Consider the following 22,346-nt stretch of genomic DNA (forward strand, 5'->3'; position numbering starts at 1 on the left):
AAGAAATAAAGGGATTCTGAATATCCTTCTCCCAGCTTGCATAATGAATACTATATCACAATCAGGATATTGATAAAATACGCCAACCTGATTCAGATTTCATCGATTTTTACATGCAGTCATTTGTGTATGTGTATATATTTATTAGTTTTTGCAATTTTATCATGTATATAGATTTTTATGACAGCTGCTGCAGTTAAGATACTGAATGATTCTAGACTTTTAAATGAATATTAATTTTGAATCATGGTAACATTTTCATAGATTTTTTTTTTTCCTCATAGTGTTTTGGAACAACACAAACTGACAAAAGAACAGTGGGAAGAAAGAATACAGAACTGGCATGAAGAGCACAGAGGAATGCTGAGGTATTTGGGTGGCTGTGTTTTTCCTCAACTTAAAGTATTTTTATTTCATACATCAGATTATCCCCAAAGATCATTCAACTTATATGAGTCAATATAAAGCTAATTTTTAATCCAAAGTATTTTTGTAATTTGTTTGGCATTACTTTTACTTCAGTATGTTTTACAGTAAGCTTTATTTCAACAGGGAAGATTCTATGATGGAATACCTGAAGATTGCCCAAGATCTAGAAATGTATGGAGTCAACTATTTTGAAATAAAAAATAAAAAGGGAACTGAATTGTGGCTAGGCGTTGATGCTTTGGGTCTGAATATTTATGAGCATGATGACAAGTGAGTAAATTAGCTACAGTGAACTGGTCATTAATCAGTGATTAATATGGCTTTAATCTTAGGTTGTGTTTGTAAAAGTTCTTTTTTTGGCTTGGTTACTTTTTTTCTTTTCCTCCTACTTAAAAGATTACTTAATGCCATATAGATCTTATGTCTCCATTTTTTGCAACATTTCAGCATTCTACTTCTCAGTGTATTTTTCAGATGGGATGATGATTCACTTTTATATGATCTCTTGTGAGTTCTGTCTAGTAAATTAATTAAAATTTGTTCGCTTTATAGGTGAAGAATAATTCCTTAAATGTTATGCATGGCATATAACTTGAAATTAATATATTAATTGAAATTAATTGACATAAGTCAAGAGCAATGAAACAAATTGATATATGATTTATTATATTTTTATAATATCTTTTTTAAGACACAGGAATTGTTTTGAATATTTTCAGACATCAGTAAAGTAGAATATCACTGTATTAAGCATAGTGAACAGTGTAATTTTGTTTTGAAATTGACCAGGTATTAATTTTTGTATTAATATAGAGTATGTCAGACTCTTAAAATACTTTTAGGAATGATAGCTACAGTTGCTTATTAATACTTTCTTCCTTTGCTATACCACATAAGCATTTAGGTCCATGTCAGTAATGCCTTTTTCTAATGCATTTCTCTTTATTCTGGTTGGTTATAGAATTTAGTTTCATTATTACAAATATCTAATAAAATACACATTTCTAACAATATATACTAAGTCCAAAAGAGCATTCTACTAATTTTGCTCTGATAGATATTTTTTATTTATATTACAAAGCAAGTTAAAATGCTAGGTCATTCAGAAGATGATCTTTTGAAATTTTTGAAAAGCAAAAACTTGGAGACTAATTTTTGTGGACCAAATCATTTTGCTTTTCTTTCTTTTAAAAATTATTGAATTAATTTATCCTGGACTACCCATTATAGATATGATTACAGATAAAGATAGGGAATATGAAAGAGAGGGGATTAGCTCAGAATGGGAGTCACTGAGGTTGGAGATTATGGACAAAGGGGATTTTGGTCTTACTGTACTGATTCATTTTTTTAAAAATAGTTAAAATCTATTTATATTTCCAAAAGATTTTTTAAAAAATCAAAATGGGGTATAACTTTAAAAGCTTAGTTAGGTTCTTTTACCAGCTCTGCTACTAATTGCCTTTGTGACCATGATCAAGTTGTTAACTCTTTGAAATTCATATAACTGCCAAGTTTACTTCAAAAGATTGTTGAGAGAATTATATGAGGAAATTGCTTTAGGATTTTTCAAAATAACATGTAAATGTGGTACAACGTTACCTTAAATACTATGTTCCCTCAGCCAGTAGAGGACAGTAGAACACATGGATAGTGAGAAACAAAGTTTTATGTAGAAAAATTATTTGCTGTGCTGCAGTTCATAATCTGTGTGAGAATTAAAAGGACTATAAATAGGTAGAAATTCATACTCTGTTCTTAGAAGACTAACAAGGTACCTTTTGGCCAGTAAGGGTATCATAATCTTTTTGCACACTTGTTATTGGATAACACTGACACATTTCATGGGTAGTCTGAAATAGTAAAATACATTGAAAAGCAGAAACAAAATTCCAATTTTTTTTTTTTTTTAATTTTTATTTATTTATGATAGTCACAGAGAGAGAGAGAGAGGCAGAGACACAGGCAGAGGGAGAAGCAGGCTCCATGCACCGGGAGCCTGATGTGGGATTCGATCCCGGGTCTCCAGGATCGCGCCCTGGGCCAAAGGCAGGCGCCAAACCGCTGCGCCACCCAGGGATCCCCAAAATTCCAATTTGATTCCTTAAATCTTTATGTGCAGTGTGGCACGATGGGGGTAACTTGTATTTCTTAAAGTTGGAAATCCAGCTCTACCATTTATCCAAACTTTTGTATATGTGAATGTCTAAATTTTTTTCTAATGAGATATAATTCACATACCATAAAATTAATCCTTTCAAAGATACTGAGATTCAGTGTTTTTAATGTTATTCACAAATATAAGTTAATGCATTTGAAAGTCTTATGCTCTTAAGAAGAGTCATTCGGCTAATTTGGCCCCAAAATGTTACAAATTTTGTCTTTTGTTTCCTGCTTTTAATTAAAGGAATGCTCTCATTTTTTAAGGTTAACACCTAAAATTGGTTTTCCCTGGAGTGAAATCAGAAATATTTCATTTAATGACAAAAAATTTGTTATAAAGCCAATCGACAAAAAGGCACCTGTAAGTAAAATTCTTTTATGTTTTCTGTGTTAACTCTTTTTAAATTTCTGCCACTTTGCTGTGATACCATTTGAAGAGTAGCATTTTTCATTTATTGATTTGCTCCTGAGAAACATTCCCTTTCCATAGTTTTACTTTACTGCTGATAAAATGATGTGTGTTAATAAAAATACAAGGTTTTTATCTTTTTTATAACATGTAAATATTTTAACTGAGATTCAACTATAAGGTATGTGATGTTTATTATAAGGAGGTAATTGAAAATAATCACTATTCCTAAGAAGCAGTTAAAAACACTTGTTTGTTGATAAACTTCACAATTATGTGCAAATATGGCATATTTGCTAGGAGTTGGGAAATTTATGATTTTTAAACTGTGTGTAATATGACGTTAGAATTCATACCACATACTAAAATTTAGTACAGATTATTGTGAAGTACTATCCTTCAGGAAGATTTTAAATTCAGAAACTTTATGTTTAGGATTTTGTTTTTTATGCACCTCGTTTGAGAATCAATAAGCGGATTTTGGCTTTATGTATGGGAAACCATGAACTCTACATGCGAAGAAGGAAGCCTGATACTATTGAAGTGCAGCAGATGAAGGCTCAGGCGAGGGAGGAGAAACATCAGAAGCAGTTGGAAAGGTAAGGAATTTAAGGCTTTGATTCTTAATCAAGTACATGGTCTAAAATTTAAGAATGCCTGTTTCTTTGACATACTCTGAGTTTACGTTTTTACATTGTTTTCATTGTACTAAAATTGAGTATTAGCCTTATTCTCTTTTAAAATGAGTGTATATACTTTTCAAATTAGAAATCTTTGACAGTTATTTCTGGAAAGTAACTTTCATGAATTCATAGATGTGTTTTTTTTTTTTTTTAACATGCTTGCTTTTCACTGACATTGGTTTGTGTACTGTATACATTTGGAATTTTCCAAGTTTGTTTTGCTTGTGGGTAAGAATTGCTGAGTAAAAATTTTGCTTTATTTTTTAAAAAAGATTTTATGTATTTATTTATTTGAGAGAGAGAGAACACATGCACAAATGGGGGAGGGCGGAACATGCCAACTCTGTGCTGAGTGTGGAGCCTGATGTGGGGCTTAATCTCATGACCCTGAAATGACTGGAGCTGAAATCAAGAGTTGGACACTCAACCAGCTGAGCCACCCAGGCACCCAGCTGGATATTTTGCTTTAAACAATGTTAATGACACTGCAGAACTCAAGTGAAAAGTCACTGTACAGAGCAACACCAGTACCCCTGCCAATAACACTGATTTTTCTCTTTAACCAGGTTCACTTAGACTTTTGAAAAAAGATACTATTAAATATATATTAGAGTTTTGAAAATGGAAAGATGCTGAATGAAAGCCTATTATTGACCCTGGAACCAGATTACTGGGTCCAGCGGCTTAATTCCCAAATTTGATTCTAGATTGATTTGGACTTTTTATTTTATTTGAAAAAATTTAGAGACCAACCTACAGTTAACTTTTTTTTTTTTTTTTTTTTTTTATAGAGGAACTCCAATGAAATCCTCTGCCTTATTTTTTTTTTTTAAAGATTTTATTTATTTATTCATAGAGACAGAGAGAGAGAGGCAGAGACACAGGCAGAGGGAGAAGCAGGCATCATACAGAGAGCCTGACGTGGGACTCGATCCAGGGTCTCCAGGATCACGCCCTGGACTGCAGGCGGCGCTAAACCGCTGCGCCACCAGGGCTGCCCTACAGTTAACTTTTATTGAGGAAATCTTTGTAGTGTAGAATAACACAGTACTCTGAGAAATAGAGTAGATCCTAAATAAAACAGAAGGGCCATAAACATATTTAAACTTATATTTCAAATGTACAGGAAATAACATGATATGAATCCAAGAATTAAGTGGATGCTCTGCTGGATAAAATTTTGCTACTAAACACATAATGTTTGTGTTTAATGATGGGTTTTTGTCATAGTTGTTTTTTTCTTAAATATTCTGTGTAATTTAGATAGCTCTCCTCAGGTTGTCTGCCTTAGAGGCTGTGCCTTAGTTTACTGCATCACTAGACATTTTTTATATAGGCATGAAACTTTCTAGTAATCCCTACCCCATCATTAAAGATACTATATTGAATTGACTGGGATCACTCATTTTTTACTGCTCTCATGTGGCTTAGGATCATGTTGTGATTCTAGTCTTCCATGCTCATTAAAGTAGTTCTTTATTGTGCTTTACTTTCTATATATTCATACCCATCGTAGCCTTTCTGTCTCTCTCAAAGACAAGCTTTTTTTTCCTTTTTTCCTTTTTTCCTTCTTTCTTCTATGCACATTCACACTTATCCTCATTCTCTCTTTCTCCCTTCCCTTTTCATCATGGCCCATCTCTAAGATCTCCTGTTACAAGTTAAAAAAATCATTCCATACTCATCACTCCATAAAATGTCCAGCTGTTCTGCTTATGTGTGGTGTTGCTATATTATTTATATTATTAAATATATTTTTCCATTTGTCTTTTTGTTTTAAGATTCTATTTATTTGAGAGACAGCACAATCAGAGGGAGAAGCAGACTCCCTGCTGACCAGGGAGCCCCATGCAGGGCTCCATCCCAGGACCAAAGGATCATGACCTGAATCAAAGGCAGACACTTAAATAACTGAGCCACCCAGGCACCCCGATTTGTCCTTTATTTCTCACATGTAGAGGAGAGTGCTGTATGGCTTCTAGTATATGTAGTATGATTAATAAGTACCATTTGGTGATGGTGCTGTATTTGAGTTACTCTAAAGCTTAGATGAAAGTGAAAGACTTTGTTTCTTTTCTCCCACAATAACAATTCCATGGTTTCTGTCTTGAATACATTTTACAGTCTTTCATTAGCAGACATTTATTGACTGCCTTGTACACTGTAGGAATTTAGTAGCTATTTAATTCATTTGAACATCTAAGGATATTTTATATTAGTCTAGCCACATGGGGGTATGGCAGGTCTTTCAGAAATGGCATGCCAAGTTTTCATTTATTCCCTGTTTTACAGTTCAGAAAGAGAAAAATGACAACTGTATATGTGGAAACAGTTTTGGTCAAGCCCATTGGCAGAGCAGCCAGCAAAAATACTTGGGGAATGCTCAGAGCTGTACTGCTGGAAGCTCTCAGACAAGAATAGTAGCTGGTCAGTCAGGGACCTCTTTCCCTACAGTACCTTGGGATGTGTGGCCATACTCTCTGCCCCTTAACTCCCATAACTTTGGGGTTTTGGCATTGAAATTGACGTTATATACCAGGGGTTGTTGGCCTCTGCAGTCTATGCTCTCAGTTATTTACATCCAAGTTAAATGCTAACTCATTCTGTAATTCCTGAACATGTTTTATAATAGCTAAAATTGTTACCACATTTAAAAATGGAGACATTTGGGATGCCTGGGTGGCTCAGCAGTTGAGCGTCTGCCTTTGGCCCAGGGCATGATCCTTGAATAGAGTCCCACATCGGGCTCCCTGCACGGAGCCTGCTTCTCTCTCTGCCTGTTTCTGCCTCTGTCTCTCTCTCTCTCTGTGTGTCTTTCATGAAAAATAAATAAAATCTTAAAACAATTTTTTTTAAATGGAGACAATTTAGACTCAGATACCCACATACTGATATGTAGCCAATCATAACTGGCTGCCTGTGTCAGTAGGACCCAGCTTCAAGGTTGCAAAGATTTCTGTGAGAAATACTGACAGTGGTATACAGACATTTGGCAAAGTACCTCATGCTTAATAAATAGTACCTAGTATAATAATTTTTAATATTATTAATGTATAGTCTGAGTAGAAGCTGAATATAAATTAGCTCTTAATTTTCACTTAAGAAAAATGTAATCAAAGGGTACCTGGATGGCTCAGTTGGTGAAGTGTCTGCCTTTGGCTTGGGTCTGGGATCAAACCCTGCATCAGGCTCCCTGCTCCGTGTTTGCTTCTCCCTCTGCCTCTGCTGCTCCCCCTGCTTGTGCTCTCTTGCTCTCTCTCAAATAAATAAATAAAATCTTAAAAAAAAAAGAAAAAAGAAAAATGTAATTGAGTTCATCTGATAGTCTTTAAAAAGTAAGGTATTCTAAATATTTTCTGCATGTTAGTCCAGAGAATTGATAGTTTATCAATATGCTATTTATGCTCTTAAACTAGAATAACTTGGTCAAATGAGTGTTTCCAAACCGAGACTCTAAATAAAAACTTAAATTTCTCTTAGCTTAATCACAAGAGGCTTCATGGGGTAAGGGGGACTTTACTAAGACTTGAAAGTTAGAAGTGGGCTTCAGACTTAGAGGAGAAACCCTTACACTTCAGGTTTTGGCTTGGTGTACTAGGAGGTCACCATTAACTGTCTGTTTTAGCTGTTGCCCCAAAGTTGGAGTCTCTTTCTGTGGTGGGGACAGATAAATATCTAGGAACTGTGGGAAGTTTGAAATTTAGGTGTATAGAGTAAGGGAAAAAAACTTGATTAGTAAAACTTTGCTGATGAGTTTATCAGAGACTGGAAGTTGAGAAATTACAGGGTTTTGTACCTGAAATTCAGAATTGACACCAAATGGCAGTGATGTCCTTTTTGAGAATATTTAGATGTAGTCAGATATATATCAGAGATGAAATAATTGATTTTTTTACACTAAAAAAGAAATTATTCCCATTAAAATAATAGGAATATTGATTAAATTTATGAAATAGTATTATCTGGTAGTACTTCATCTAATTCTTATTCATCTTTATATTTCTGACCTTCACATGAAGTCTGATCCATGGTAGTCTCTCAGTAGTTGTGTGATGAGTGAGTGGGATGTATTTAAGAGAAATAGTCTCATTAGGCCCCTGGCAGATGCAGCAGAGTGGAGGAGGTGGTCTTTCACTCTCAGGATGATCTGTCTTAAGCAGTATTGGACACCTACTGTCATTCTAATGGAGTTGTCAAAGGAGATAAAACTGATTTACCATTTCTATCTAAGCATAAGTTGGTACTACTTTAGGAATGAAAAATGTGTTAATTCATGTTAATGATTGAAAATTGTTGCCCTCCCAGGTTATTTTAATTAATTAAACTATTAAAAGTAAAATAACCTGTGTGCTCTCTATCAAGCTTTTCTTATTTCTCTCAAGGGGAACTGTTCAGTTAACTGTTTTTGTGGTGGCCTGTAACGTGTCAGAATTCACTGAGTATGCAATTGCAGTGATAAATCTCCTCTAATTTTTCCTCACATTCAAGTCTGCATCAAAAACATGCTTTGCACACAGGGATGTATTTGACAATATTACTTTCCTAGCTGTTTTGTAAATTTGTCCCTTGAAAATCTTTCCAAAATGGCTAAATTTTTAATACCTTTTTTAAAAGATTTTATTTATGTGAGAGAGCATGAATACGAATGGGGGGAAAGGTGGAAAAAGAGAAGCCAACTTAGGATCATGACCTAAGCCAAAGGCAGATGCTTAACAGACTGAGCCACCCAGCTACCCCTTTTAATATCCTAGACTACATTTTCTGTGACCCCACAGAAAGAAATGCATTATATTCCAGTATGTGTGCATGTACCAGGGCAGTCTGATGTTTTTAACTCCATGGGGTTTTTTTTGTTTTTTTGTTGTCGTTGTTGCAGTTTTTTTAAGCCCAGCTGAATATAATGAAGACTCTTAAAATATTTATACTTAGTTTCTTCTTGGTGTACTCACAGTTCTTAGGTTTCGTGTAAATATTTCTGCATATTTGTTTATAACAATAATTTTATTTTTTATTTTTATTTTTTTTTATAACAATAATTTTAATTCCTCTTCAGGGCACAACTAGAGAATGAAAAGAAGAAAAGAGAGATAGCAGAAAAGGAGAAAGAAAGGATAGAACGGGAAAAGGAGGAGCTGATGGAGCGGCTGCGGCAAATTGAAGAACAGACGGTGAAAGCCCAGAAAGGTAGTGGCTTCCTTTTTTGACACTGGATTCACCGCTGTCTTGTCCAGTATTTCCTTACTGCTCATGAACCTCATCTATCTTGTAGAATAATTACACTTAATTATCATTTTAATACATAGTGGGATCACATCATAAACTTGTTTAACTGAGGCACATACAGTGCTCATGTGCTGGTTTCTCTTTCACTTAAAAATGTAGGTGTTTTCACATACACCCTTATTATATGTCAGAAATGACTTACGGTTCAGGATTCCATAAACACATATTTTCAGTACTTGCTAGCATTTAAACAAAAGCCATTCTATTTGATGCTTTATGGATATTTAAGTACTTTAAGGCATTTGAGCACCTTTAGGCATTTTAAGCTAGTCTGACTATAATTAACTTTTGGAACTCAATCTAAATTTTATTTCAGGATATTAAAAAAATACACAACACATAGATGTGAGCTTGGTTTTGGTAATACCTTGGGAAAAACCCACTTCCTGTGCAGAATGTAACCAAAATGCTACAGTGTATAGAAAGGATACATTGGATTTAGAGAGTAGTTTATATTAAATAACCCTAGAATATGCTACTTTCAAACAACAATTAGTTGGAAGAACAGAAGAAACAAAAAAGGTATTGAGCAAAGTAAGATTTTTTTCCCCATTCATAAGCAGTAGAATTTGGTGGGCGATGTAATATGAAATATATACTATTTATAAAACTAGAATTAACATCTGCTTTCCTGACAACTGGTAGAACCAACCATTAGTTTTTTTATTCTAGGTAGAATAATAACCTTAAAGTTTATTAAATAGCCTTATTTAAGATTATTTTCATTCCTTATATCAGGCTACCATGGTGGGGAGATCCTCTTGAGCAATGGGGAGAATAATTTGCAAATGTGTAACTAGAGGAGGAAGCCACAGAGATTGCTCTTAATCCACAAATTAATTGATTATTCTAATTCCAAGAGAATTGGAAATCATATTTCTAAGAGCAGAAATAGAAAAAAACCTATGCTTTAATCTGCTTGTTAGAAGCTTCACTTCTCAGAGCTAGAAAATATCTACAAAACTATTTAGTTCAGAGGTATTAAACAGACTTGCTTACAGACCTTAAGACAAGGGCAGAACTTATTCTTCTGAATTCCAACTTCATACTCTTTCTACTACTCTAGGTGCCTTTTCATCAGTTAAAGTAGACCTTTATGAAGTGACTACTTTGTGCAATATTTTAGGAATACAAATAAGTAGCATGCATGGGAATGAAATCTGTGTGGTTGACAGAAATAAGATGTATTCATAAAAATATAAATAAAGTGAGTTAATGTGCACTAAGTGCCATGTGAATACTGTGAGCAATACTTTTAGAGGAAGAATGCTGTAAAAATACAATGTGTGTTTTTTAAAAATATGTTTAAAGAAATTTATGATACTGGTGTGATTTTAAAGAAAAAATTGAACAATAGAACTTTTAAATTTGCATATATATTTTTCTAAGAGAATAGGTACTTATTAAATCTTTTGATCTTGTTTATTTAGGATGTATAATAAAAATATTAATGATTTACACACAGAAAACTGCTCAAGTCAAGAAGCACTAAAGAATATAAGGAAGATAGAACATAAGAAAGAATGTAGAGTATCCCTATCAAGACAATTTCAAATCAGTCATCTTATGGCAAAGGACATCTAATTTGTTTCTTGGGTTTTTTTTCCCCCTAAAATAAAGCTTTCCCAGGCTGTCCTAAAATCTTCATGTTTGTCTTGTAATTTATGCTAAATCCTTACTCAAATGCAGTAACTCTGGTCATATCTAAGTCATAATATTTAGTAGATAAGCCTGTAAGTTTTTGAGAAGAAACTTTTCTATACTTCATTATTGTTATTTTCTTTTTAATTTTTAAAGTCATTACTATTTGAAATGAATTTTAAATCATTAAATAGAACCATTCTACCATTTATATTTCCATAATTCACAGTTATTTATTTTTTATCATTTTAAACCATCTCTGAAGGTATATTTGAGATACAACAGAGCCAGTCTTGCATTCACTTAACTGTTCAAGTAAATATCAAACAAGAAACCACAAGAAGGAGTTGAAATATAGTAATGTCATTCATTTTGCATACATATTAAGCATGTAGTGTTACTAGGCACTGTTGTAGATATTGAGGATATGATGCTGAACAAGTTCCCTGATCTCATATAGCTTACATTTTATTGAGGAAAGACAGAGTAATAAAATTAATAGATAATAAAGGTCATTTGTTTTGCGTGTTTGGGAGGAAGTAAGCATGGTAGTGTGATAAAAGGTCTTGGGAGTTTGGGGGGCTTGTGCATTTTATGTTTACATTGTTTATGAATAGGATTAAACAGTAGGAATTAAGCTTTAATCTATCATTATTAAAATATGACCTTCAGCAAAAGATTTTAATCTCTCAGTTTCTTTAGGTTCCTAATTTCTAGAATGGAAGTAAATCTCAAATTTTTTGAAGAATTTTTGGGAAGTTTTTTAGAAAATTAATTATAAAGTATAACATACATATAGTAATGTACCTACCTCTTAGGTACAAAACTTAATGAATCTTTACCAAGTGAATTTATTCCTGTGACTACCCAGAAGAACAAGATACAGAACATTCAGGGAACCTCCCTTGTGTCCTTTCCCAGTCATTTTTTTTACCCCAAGTGTGACTTAAACCGTTCTGCTGTATATCATCATAGTTTAGTCTTATTTATTTTTAATAGCTTTGTTGAGATGTGAGTCACAGTACCACACAGTTAATGATTTAAAGTGTACAGTTTAATGCTTAGTATATTCAGAGTTGTGCCATTGAACAATTATATCCTCTCAAAAAGAAATCCCATACCCATTAGAAGTCACTTAGATTTTTTTCTGAGTCCTCCCTCCCCCAGTCCTAGGTGACTACTAATCTGCTTTGTAGCTCTGTAGACTTAAATGTTCTGGTCATTTTGTGTGAATGGAATCATGCAGAATGTGGTCTTTGGTAGCTGTCTTTCATGGAACATAATGTTGTTGAGGTTCACTCATGTTGTAGCTTGTATCAGGTACTCATTCTTTTCTTTGGCTGAATAATATTCCATTCTATGGATAGACTATATTTTACTTTGCATTAGTTAGTGAACATTTTGGTTGTTTCCACCATTTGGCTATTGGGAATATGTTGCTATGAACGTTTGTGTACTGGTTATTGTGTATTTGTATGTTTTTATTTCTTTTGAGTATAAACTTTTTGAGTAGATAACTGGGTCATATGTTAGGTTTATGTTTAAGTTTTTAACAAACTGCCAAACTGGTATCTAAAATAACTATACCATTTTACAATCCCACTATCAGTGTATGATTTGTATGATCTATATATCCTTACCAACACTGGCTAATGTTAGTCTTTTGGATTATGGTCATCCTAGTGAATGTGAAGTGCTACTATGGTTTTGATGTGCATTTTCTGAGTGGCTAATGATGTTGAGCATCTTTCCATATGTTTGTTGGCCATTTATGTATTTTTGGAAAAATGTATTTTCAGTTTTCCTCTCATTTTTCAACTCTGTTGTCTTTTTGTTGTTGAGATGTTAGAGTTTTTTTCTATATTTCGGTAACAGATGTCTTATGACATACCAAACATATGATTTGCAAATATTTTCTCCTATTCTGTGGGTTACAATCACTTTGATGATGGTGTTCTTTGAAGTCTACTGGTTTAAATTTAGATGAAGTCCAGTTTTTTAAAAAATATTTATTTACTTTTAGAAGGAGAGAGGGAGAGAGAGAGGAAGAGAGAATCTCAAACAGACTTTGCAGTGAGCATGGAACCCAGTCTCATGACCCTGAGATCACAACCTGAGCTGAAACCAAGAGTCAGAGGCTTAACAGGCTGTACCACCCAAGCACCCCTGGAGTCCAGTTTATTTTTCCTTTTTTGTTTGTGCTTTTGGTATCATGGCTAAGAACAGTCTTGCCTTTTTTTGAACTACATGTAAATGAATTCATGTGCTTGTCTGTTTGGCTTCTTTTTATTGAAAACATATGCCCTTACCTGTAGTTTGTTCTTTTACATTGCTGTGTAATATTCTATTATGTATATATACCACATGCTACTGATGATAAACATTAGGGATAGTGCTAGTTTGGAGCTACTATATATAAACTAAGGCTGCTGTAAGCATTCTTAAGCGTAGCACTTAGGTATTAATTTTGGGGAGGTATTTGCACCCAGTAGTGGAATTGCTGTAACACGGCTACAGTTTGTTGTAGATACTGCCACCATTTTCCAAAGTGATTGTTATCAGTGCTCATTCTGGTAGCAGTAGTGAATGAAAGTTAAATTGCTCCATATTTTCATTATTTTGATGACTTGTTACTGTCAGGGTTTCTTTTTGTATTCTTTGTTTAGCCATTCCATTGAGTACAGTTAGTACAGTGCATTTTCTTTATGACTAATAATTTGATTTTAAGCACTTTTGCAAATGCTTATAAGTAATCCATAAAGTGCCTTTTCCATGTCTTTTGCCTATTTAAAATTGGATTTTCTTTTTTTTTTTTTCTTATTGATCTATAGTTCTTTTCATGTATTGTTAAAATCTCTCCATGGTTTGCCTTTTTTTCTCTTTTAATAGTGTCTTTTAAAGTTGTCTTTAAGTTCCATTTATCACTCTTTTCTTATGGTTGTGAAGTTATTATTTTTTACTACCTTCTGGATACTGCTTTACCTTTTACATTTTGGTCCACTATCCATATATAACTGATTTTTGTAGGAGTCAGGGTTATTTTTTCCCATATATATTTTCAATTGACCCAGACCCATTTATTACAAGGACTGTTTATTACAAGGAAAAGTACATGTCCGTGTACAGTAGGAAGCATGTTTCAAAGACAAGGGCAAGCTATTAGGCTCTGGATTACTTAAATTTTACATTATCTTCAATGGCATTGTTAATGGGTACATGTTGCATACTTTTATAAAATCTGAAGTTGAGAAAAGGAAGAAAATAATTATTTGAATAAGTTATTATAGGGAGCCATTTAGTTGATAACAGGACAAACTACAGCTCCAGTAAAGTTTATTATCTATCTGCTAAGACTGGACTACTCAGTTGGGAGTCCTCAGTCCAGATGTTCTTCATATTTCACAGTACGGACTCTCTTCTGTGGTATTGCAAGGTGATGCACATCCTAGATTGTTCCTGGGTTGGTAATTTCTCTTTTTGCCATATTAATTGTACTTTTCCCTTCCTCCCATCTTCTATTCATAATTCTCTTCTGAATAGAGAGCTTCTGGAAAGGAAGTTCTGGAGATGGATAGTCTAAAAGATGAGGGTTATTAGCTATTGGGATGTCTTTGCTGCACACTTCTGTGTATTGAGGATGTGGGAACAGTGGCTGAATGTGGTGACAAGTTCCAGAACTCTGATTTATCTTCCACATTGGCATTTATTTCTAGCTTTTCTATGGATTTCCCCCAGCTTCTACAAGTCTAGCCTTTCAGATTTTCTTTCCTTAACCTTTATTTTAAGTCACTGAAGGAGCTTCACATGTACTTCCACATTTGCAGCTTTACTGGTTGTTTGGTGGTTATAAATATTTTATCTTTTAGGAGGATGACACTTCAATACATGACTCTACTTGCTCAAGGTTTTGCCAAAATAAATGAGTAAGTAGTGTTATCTGGGTCCCTGTCAATGACCTCCCGAATTTTATCTGTTTCTTTATGGGGGCTATGGATTGTGGACCTAAATGCTGAAAGGAGAATGAAGTTTCTAGAAAATACCATAACCATAAGGAAAATATTGATAACTTGGATTTCCATAATTATAAAGGGGACTCTGGCCCTTGATATCTTGCAGAGGGTTTATAAGATGCCTGAAGATCTGCTTCTTCAGGATTGTCAGTATTCCTCTAGACTTTATTATCTTTCTTCATGCTTTGCTTATTCTTCAGCTTTCCTAGATAAGCAGTATCTATTATATTTATGTTAATATCCTTACTTTGCTAACTGCAATATCTGGATAATCTTTGGGCCCTTACAGTTGTCTCTTTTTCTTTTGTGGGGTCCTAAGGATGTTGGAGGGGGTCATTTGGTCCCATCTTCCTAGTATACTTGGTAATTTTGGTTGCATGCCTAACATTGAATATGAAACATTAGGGAGACTTTGGATGATGTTCTTTTCCTTTAGAGAGGATTTAATTTTGACAGGTAGAATATGAGCAGATCATGGGTGGAATTGAGCAGGATTTCAGACTTTGCTGGTTTTTCCCTCCCTGCTAGTCTGTAGCCCTTTGTGAGGGTCTTCTGAGGGACTGCTTATTTCCTGGAGTCCTTCTGTCTTAGAGGGCCCTGAACACCAGCCTCTGGCTCCTGGCTGCAAGAGAGTGCTCAGCTTTGTGCTTTGTGCTCAGCTCTTTAGCCTATCATAGCTGTTTTTTGCTTGTCTCCTTAGTTTTCTACCCCCATATGTGTACATTATAGGAGTTGGCAAACATCTTGAAAGGAAATAGCATGAAGATTTTAGAGCTTACTTTTCTATTTACTCCTTTTAAGGGTCTTGGCTTCTCAAGCCTTGGGTGCCTTGAGGTAGCACCTCAGTCTGCATCTCTGTCTTCTCAGCCTTGTTCAGCTGCAGGCCTCAGGCTGCTGCACTCTGCTCCACCTCTGTTCCATTCTGCTGGGATTTTTGAATATCTATTTTTTTGTATACAAAATAAATACACACTCAAAACTATATTCTTGTTTCTTCTTTCTTACATAAAATGTGTACTGCACATACCCTTTTTTGTACTTTGCTGTTTTCAGCTAATACACTCTTAAACATCATATGCATACACTCCAAGAGATCTTCCTTACTTTGTTTTTAGGTATGGTGGTGTAATACTCCATTGCTTAGATGTAGTGCAGATCTTTTAAAATTGCTTTTATAGTGAGTAATTGGTAATCACCTTCTTAACTTTATGATTTCTAAGAATTAAGACTATGGAACTTCCCTTTGCCTTTTTTTTTTTTTTTTTTTTTTTTAACAACAGTACTCTTTTCCTAAGGAAGAATGTGATACTTAATAAACTATTATCTTTGGGAAAAGGAAGAAAACTCTATAATCCTTTTGGGATATAGTTCCTTAATGTATTTTTTACTAATTCTTTTGCAGTTATGTAGTTTCTAAGCTTTGCCCTCAGGGGAACATAAGAGATCATTTGGCTTGCAAAATCTTAGACCTGTCAGAAATCAAATTTTTTTTTTTTAAGAAATCAAATTTGTGTTCAAGCCTGATGGGGAAGGAGAGCCTTTCACAAATTTTATTAGCTTAAACTTCCTTGATCTACTCCCAAACACCATAACCATCTACATCAATGCAGTACTATTAATGAAAGAAGCAGCTTATTCTTGCAACCTTTAATCTTCTTCCTGAAAGAGCTGATCTTCTAAAAGAAGCCATATTCCTTGATACCCTCTTCCCATATGCCAGACCTCAAAAATTATAGGTCCTAGATTTCTATGAACCAGGGAAGCAAAATACTGATATTATTTACCTTTTTAAGCTAATCCTTCCCTGCAGGTGTTCTAATGGGATCCAAGGTCTTAGAGGCATGTTTGTTTCATAGAAATACTCTAATAAGTGGATTTGTAAGCTTTTCTATAACGGGCCAGATAGTAATACTTCAGGCTTTGCAGGCCACATGGTCTCTGGTGCAGTGATCAACTCTGCTGTTGCATAGTGAAAGCAGTTGTGTACTGTGCATAAACATATGAGGATATTGAACTAAATGAGGGTATGAGTTCCAGTAAAACTTTATTTACAAAAATAAGGCATTGAGTTAGTGGATTATAGTTTTCTAGTCTCTGTTCTCATTTAACTGGGGAGGAAAGAAAGAAGTCATTTCAAAACATTCCTTTCTAGAAGAGACTAGAATAGATTTGAAGTTTTGATTTATTTTCAACATTTAAAATAATTTACACTTTTGTATAATTCTTAATAGATCACAAAAGAGCCATAGCCTTGTCTATATTCTTAAAAATGATAGTTACTGCAAAAAAATGACAGAAAATAATGAATATTGGGAAATATTTAATTTAAAATTTAACTTTAAAACCCAAACTTATTTTCCTCTTTCATAGTACAGAAGGAAATTTTGCTCTGAGAGAAAATGCATTGTTTTTATTTTCTTTAGTTTGTTTGCTAGTTTAGATGAATGATACAACAATGAGTTTTGTGTGCTTTATATATCAATCAACTAGATGGAAAGAATGGTCCTAAGAAAAGTTTGATAAGTTAGCTTGATGTCCCAGTTTTAGAAGGCAAATTCTAAAATGAACAATCCTAGAGCTTGGACTCGGCAATATCCAGTGTTATATACATTTCATCTGTATAGCCAGATAGCCACATACAATTTTTACATTATTTTATCAAGAATTTAAACTTTAACCAGTCATTTCTCTTCCTGCTCCTCTCCAAACCTCCCAAGTCTTAACTGCAATTACCTAAATTAATTCTGACCAGGACCAACAAAATTAAGAATGGTGAAAAGAAGTGTGTGTGTTATAATTAGCTTTCAAACCTCACAACATACAGATTTGTAGTTGTTCCTCCTTTGGGGAGTATACAAAGAGGGAGAATCATTATTTATAGGACATTGCACCCTCTTAAACAGACAAATTCTGTTGTTTTGTGTCCCAAAATGTCCTTGTTTTTAAACAAGAGTTGTCAGAATAATGTTTAAAAGTAGTACTTTTAAACTTACATAAAAATTTTTGGCTTTGTACTGATAATGTTTTTTTCTCACTCATCAAATAAGAAAACACTTTATGATCTGTATACTGAAAGATTAAAATTCATGTCACTTATCTCCAAATATTATCTTGTATTCATACCTGAAGAATGACTATCAACCAATAATTCAAAAAAATTTTAATAATTGATAGGATTCACATCAAAATTTCTGTTTTAAATCAGTATCGTTTTCAGTCTTAATGTCTTGAGTTTCCTTATCTGATACTTAGTAAAGTAAAAAATTTTATAAGTTTTAAAGTGTATTGTTTTATAGAGTTTTGAAATAGATGGCAAGTTGTGTAGGTCAAAACTTTGGAGATATTATTTTTTTAAAACTGAAGATGTACTTCTAGCCTATGCTATACATTGAATTACAAAGAATTTTCATTTCTTCAAATTTTTTGTATAGTACTTTAAAAAATTATTAGGCTTTTGCCAAGTTAAAGTATGTATTCATTTGCAGATGTTCTAATTTTAGATTAGATTCTTCATTACCATTTTGGCTTCTTTTGATAATGAGAATAATTGGAATTAACTGCTGTTTGGTGGGGGGGTGGGCGGTGTACATATATTTGACAGAACTAGAAGAACAGACTCGGAAAGCTCTAGAACTGGACCAGGAACGAAAACGAGCAAAGGAAGAAGCAGAAAGGCTTGAAAAGGAACGTCGAGCTGCTGAAGAAGCCAAGTCTGCTATCGCAAAACAAGCTGCCGATCAGATGAAGAATCAGGAACAACTGGTCAGGAACCTGTCTTAGTTCTGTTTCAGAAAAAAGAACAATTGAGACAAAAGCATGATGAAACAAACTTTGTAAAATTCAGTATATTAACATCTGGAAGGCAAACCAAAGCTACAAAGTGTGGAAATAAACCTAAAAGTTTTATTTCGGCCTTAAAAAAAAAATCACCTAAAAATAAAGACATTAAAATATAAACGGAGCCTATTGCTAACAAAAGATTTCAGATTGACTTAAACTTCGCATAAGCCAGTAATGTGGTTTGTTTTTTTTTTTGTTGTTGTTGTTTTTGTTTGTTTTTGTTTTTTTTTTTTTAGATAAATTGACACTATGTTCTCATTCCTTCTTAGAAGATAACTGTAGGCCATAATTTATTGAATGTTTTTGTTTGTTTATTGAACTTGCAAGTATTGAGTAGGCATGACATTTAAAAGATCCTGGAATTAAATATTAGCTCAGACATTTTACTTGCTACATGTCCTTGCGTCTTTGAGCTTCAGATCCTTCCCTTTGAAAAAAGGAGTAAAGGCACCAAATAGGATTGTTGGGGAATCCAGTGAGACTATTTGATAACATGCTCTTTAAACTAGAAAGCATTATATAAATTGCATTTTTTTCTTTTGTAGGCTTTAGCAAGTACTTTATTGATCAAAGTTTAAAAATAGCACCTGAGTTGCACATTTAAGTTCCTGCTATGAAACAGGAAGAACTACTTGTCTATTAAATAATAAAACTGCTCTCACTTTGCTTACTAGTTCATAAGACCTACTATAAATATTTATGTTCTTAAATATTACCTTTTTTAAAATAAAAGACTGTCTAAAAGAGAAACATATAAAACAGCCCGAGGATGTACATTAAAGCTTTGTTGACAGTGTTAATTTTAGAAATGTATTTTTTTTAAGTATTGGTAATCATATTCTTTATTTTAGGCAGCAGAACTTGCTGAATTCACTGCCAAGATTGCACTTCTAGAAGAAGCCAAGAAGAAAAAGGAAGAGGAAGCTACTGAGTGGCAACACAAGGTGATCATTTGTTTCTTCACTCAGTATCATTTATGGAATATCTGTTTTTGTACCCAGTAGTATGCTGAGTTTATAGAGATAAATATAAGATACAGTCACAATTTAGAGGGAAAAGATAACTGTGTATATGAATGTGTGTATTGTAATAAATTACTAATCTGTTGATGCAAGCTAAGTACTTTGGGAACACAAAAGAGGTGATTAATTTCTTTGGATTAAGGCAGGTGTTGGGGAAACCTTTCTAAATTTAAGCTGGATCTTGAATAGTAAATTGAATTTTGGAGTAGAAAAGATTAAAAGTGGTAAGAGACTGCAAAGTTCATCTTTCCAGAGGGAACAGAATGTGAATAGAATGTACATGGCAGACTTAACCTAAACTTTGGAGTATAGGTTCAGAAATCCTGAGAGATGTAGCCAGAAGATTACAGAGGAAATTAAGTTGTAAAGGGCTTTAAATAAATTGCAAGATGATAGGGAGTGTCTGTAGACATTAGGCTTTGAAGATTTGGAAACAGGACTATAACATATAACATGATCAAGTATGGCTTCATAAAAATAATGTAGCAATCAATGTGGAGGATGGATTGTTCTAATGGGTAGGTTTACCTGAGAAAGAAGAGGAACAGGATTGTTGAGAGACATCTTGTGGTAGACTCAAGGGCATGACCACCAAATAATGGACATGAAGTCTTCAAGGGATGCAATGAAGATGATACTTACTGAAATTTCTTTCTTTCTTTCTTTCTTTCTTTCTTTCTTTCTTTCTTTCTTTCTTTCTTCCTTTCTTCCTTCTGGAAGGAAGGAGAAGGAGGAAGGGGAAGGGAGGGATCAGGGAGGAGGGGGAAGGAGAAGGGGAGGGAGGGGAGGGAAGTGATAAGAGGAATGAAGGCCTTTCCTTTTCCTTTTTCCTCTCTTCTTCTTCCTTTCTTCCTTTCTTCCTTTCTTCCTTTCTTCCTTTCTTCCTTTCTTCCTTTCTTCCTTTCCTTTCCTTTCCTTTCCTTTCCTTTCCTTTCCTTTCCTTTCCTTTCCTTTCCTTTCCTTTCCTTTCCTTTCCTTTCCTTTCCTTTCCTTTCCTTTCTTTTTTGTAAGATTTTATTTATTTATTTGAGAGAGAGAAAACAGAGGGAGAGAGCACAAACGGTGGGGGGGTGTGCAGAGGGAGAGGGAGAAGCAGACTCCCCTGAGCAGAGAGCCTGGCTCAGGGCCCGATCCCAGGACCCTAGGATCATGATCTGAGCCGAAGGCAGATGCTTTACTGACTAAGCCCCCCAAGCACCCCAGGAGTTTGTACTTTTTAGACCCTTCCACCATTTGCTCACTCCTCATCCTCCCTGACACCCTCCACTTCTGGTAACCAGGAATTTGTTCTTTGTATCCATGAGCTCTGTTTTTAAATTTTTTTTACACTTACATATAAATGAGATTATATGCTATTTGTCTTTGTCCTACTTCACTTTGCATAATGCCCTCAAGTTCCATCCATGTTGACATAGACAGCAAGTTTCTTTTTTATGGCTGAATAATATTCACGTGTATATGTAAACCACACTCTCTTTACCCAGTCATCCTTTGATGAACAGTAGGGTTGCTCTATGTTGGCTGTTGTAAATAAGGCTGCAGTGAACATGGTGGTATATATTGTTTCAACTTAGTGTTTTCATTTTTGGGTAATAAATACCTAGAAGTGGAGTTGCTAGATCATATAGTAGTTCTATTTTTAATTTTTTGAAGAACCTCTGTAGTGTGTTCCATAGTGGCTGCACCAATTTACATACTCACTAATAGTGCACACAGGTTCTCTTTTCTCCATGTCCTTGACAATACTTGCTATTTCTTTTTTATAATAGCCATTTTGAGTGGTGTGAGGTGGTAGCTCATTGTGGTTTTGATTTTCATTTCCATGTTGATTAGTGATGTTGAGCACCTGTTCCATGTGTCTGTTGGCCATCTGTATCTTTTATGGAAAGATATCTATTCAGATCCTCTGCCCATTTTTATTTTTATTTTTTTTATTTTTTTAATTTTTATTTATTTATGATAGTCACAGAGAGAGAGAGAGAGAGAGAGAGAGAGGCAGAGACACAGGCAGAGGGAGAAGCAGGCTCCATGCACCGCGAGCCTGATGTGGGATTCGATCCCGGGTCTCCAGGATCACGCCCTGGGCCAAAGGCAGGCGCCAAACCGCTGCGCCACCCAGGGATCTCTAATTTCTCTCTGCCCATTTTTAAATCAGATTGTTTTTTAACTGTTGTATGAGTTTCTTATATACTTGGATATGTGATTTGTAAATATTTTCTCCCATTCAGTAGGGTGCCTTTTCATTTTTTTAATAGTTTGCTGTGCAGAAGCTTTTTAATTTGATGTAGTCCCACTTGCTTATTATTGCTTTTTAACTTTACTTTTGGTGTCCAATCCAAAAAATAATTGTCAAGACCAATGTCAAGGAGCTTGCTGCATATGTTCTCTTCTAGGAGTTTTATCGTTTTAGATCTTATGTTCAGATTCATGATCATTTTGGGTTGATAATCTGTATGGTGTAAAATAGTGGTCTACTTTTATTCTTTAGCACGTGTCTGCTGAGTTTTCCCAATACCCGGTTATTGAAGAGACCGTCCTTTCCTCATTGTATATTTTTGGCTGCTTCACTGTAAATTAATTGATCATATTTGTGTGAGTTTATTTCTGGGCAGACTACATTCAGAATTGACCCAAAATCTTTTATAGCTAATTTGGCAGGACAGTGTCCAGATTAGGACTTTGCATTGTATATGTTTGTTTTAAGTCTCTTTTAAAATAGGACAGTCCTTTTTATGATACCGAATTATTGCAAGGACCTGCAGACTGTCCCTTCTCCTTTATTTTTGTTTAGTTGCTTCCTTGTGGTGTTACCTTCTCCTTTTATTATCATTAGTATTCCTTGTAAACTGGAAAATAGACCTAAAAA

General features: G+C 34.3%; 1 protein-coding gene and 1 long non-coding RNA gene across 8 annotated transcripts in view; one reads left to right on the forward strand and one right to left on the reverse strand.

Moving 5' to 3' along the window:
* Window positions 1–22,346, forward strand: part of RDX (radixin) — an 87,828-nt gene that overhangs the window by 35,594 nt on the left and 29,888 nt on the right. For all 7 annotated transcript variants that reach the window (XM_038536232.1, XM_038536235.1, XM_038536233.1 and 4 more), the window contains 7 exons: window positions 285–368; window positions 553–699; window positions 2,857–2,953; window positions 3,437–3,600; window positions 8,738–8,868; window positions 18,220–18,380; window positions 19,310–19,402. In XM_038536232.1, the coding sequence (XP_038392160.1) occupies window positions 285–368; window positions 553–699; window positions 2,857–2,953; window positions 3,437–3,600; window positions 8,738–8,868; window positions 18,220–18,380; window positions 19,310–19,402 (877 nt within the window). The remainder of the gene's footprint in view (window positions 1–284; window positions 369–552; window positions 700–2,856; window positions 2,954–3,436; window positions 3,601–8,737; window positions 8,869–18,219; window positions 18,381–19,309; window positions 19,403–22,346) is intronic.
* Window positions 17,840–22,346, reverse strand: part of LOC111095846 — a 33,465-nt gene continuing 28,958 nt past the window's right edge. Inside the window, exon 4 of the long non-coding RNA XR_005359310.1 lies at window positions 17,840–18,400. This is a non-coding gene — a long non-coding RNA (uncharacterized LOC111095846). The remainder of the gene's footprint in view (window positions 18,401–22,346) is intronic.

The sequence above is a fragment of the Canis lupus genome, chromosome 5 (assembly GCF_011100685.1).
Source record: "Canis lupus familiaris isolate Mischka breed German Shepherd chromosome 5, alternate assembly UU_Cfam_GSD_1.0, whole genome shotgun sequence".
Lineage (NCBI taxonomy): Eukaryota > Metazoa > Chordata > Mammalia > Carnivora > Canidae > Canis > Canis lupus.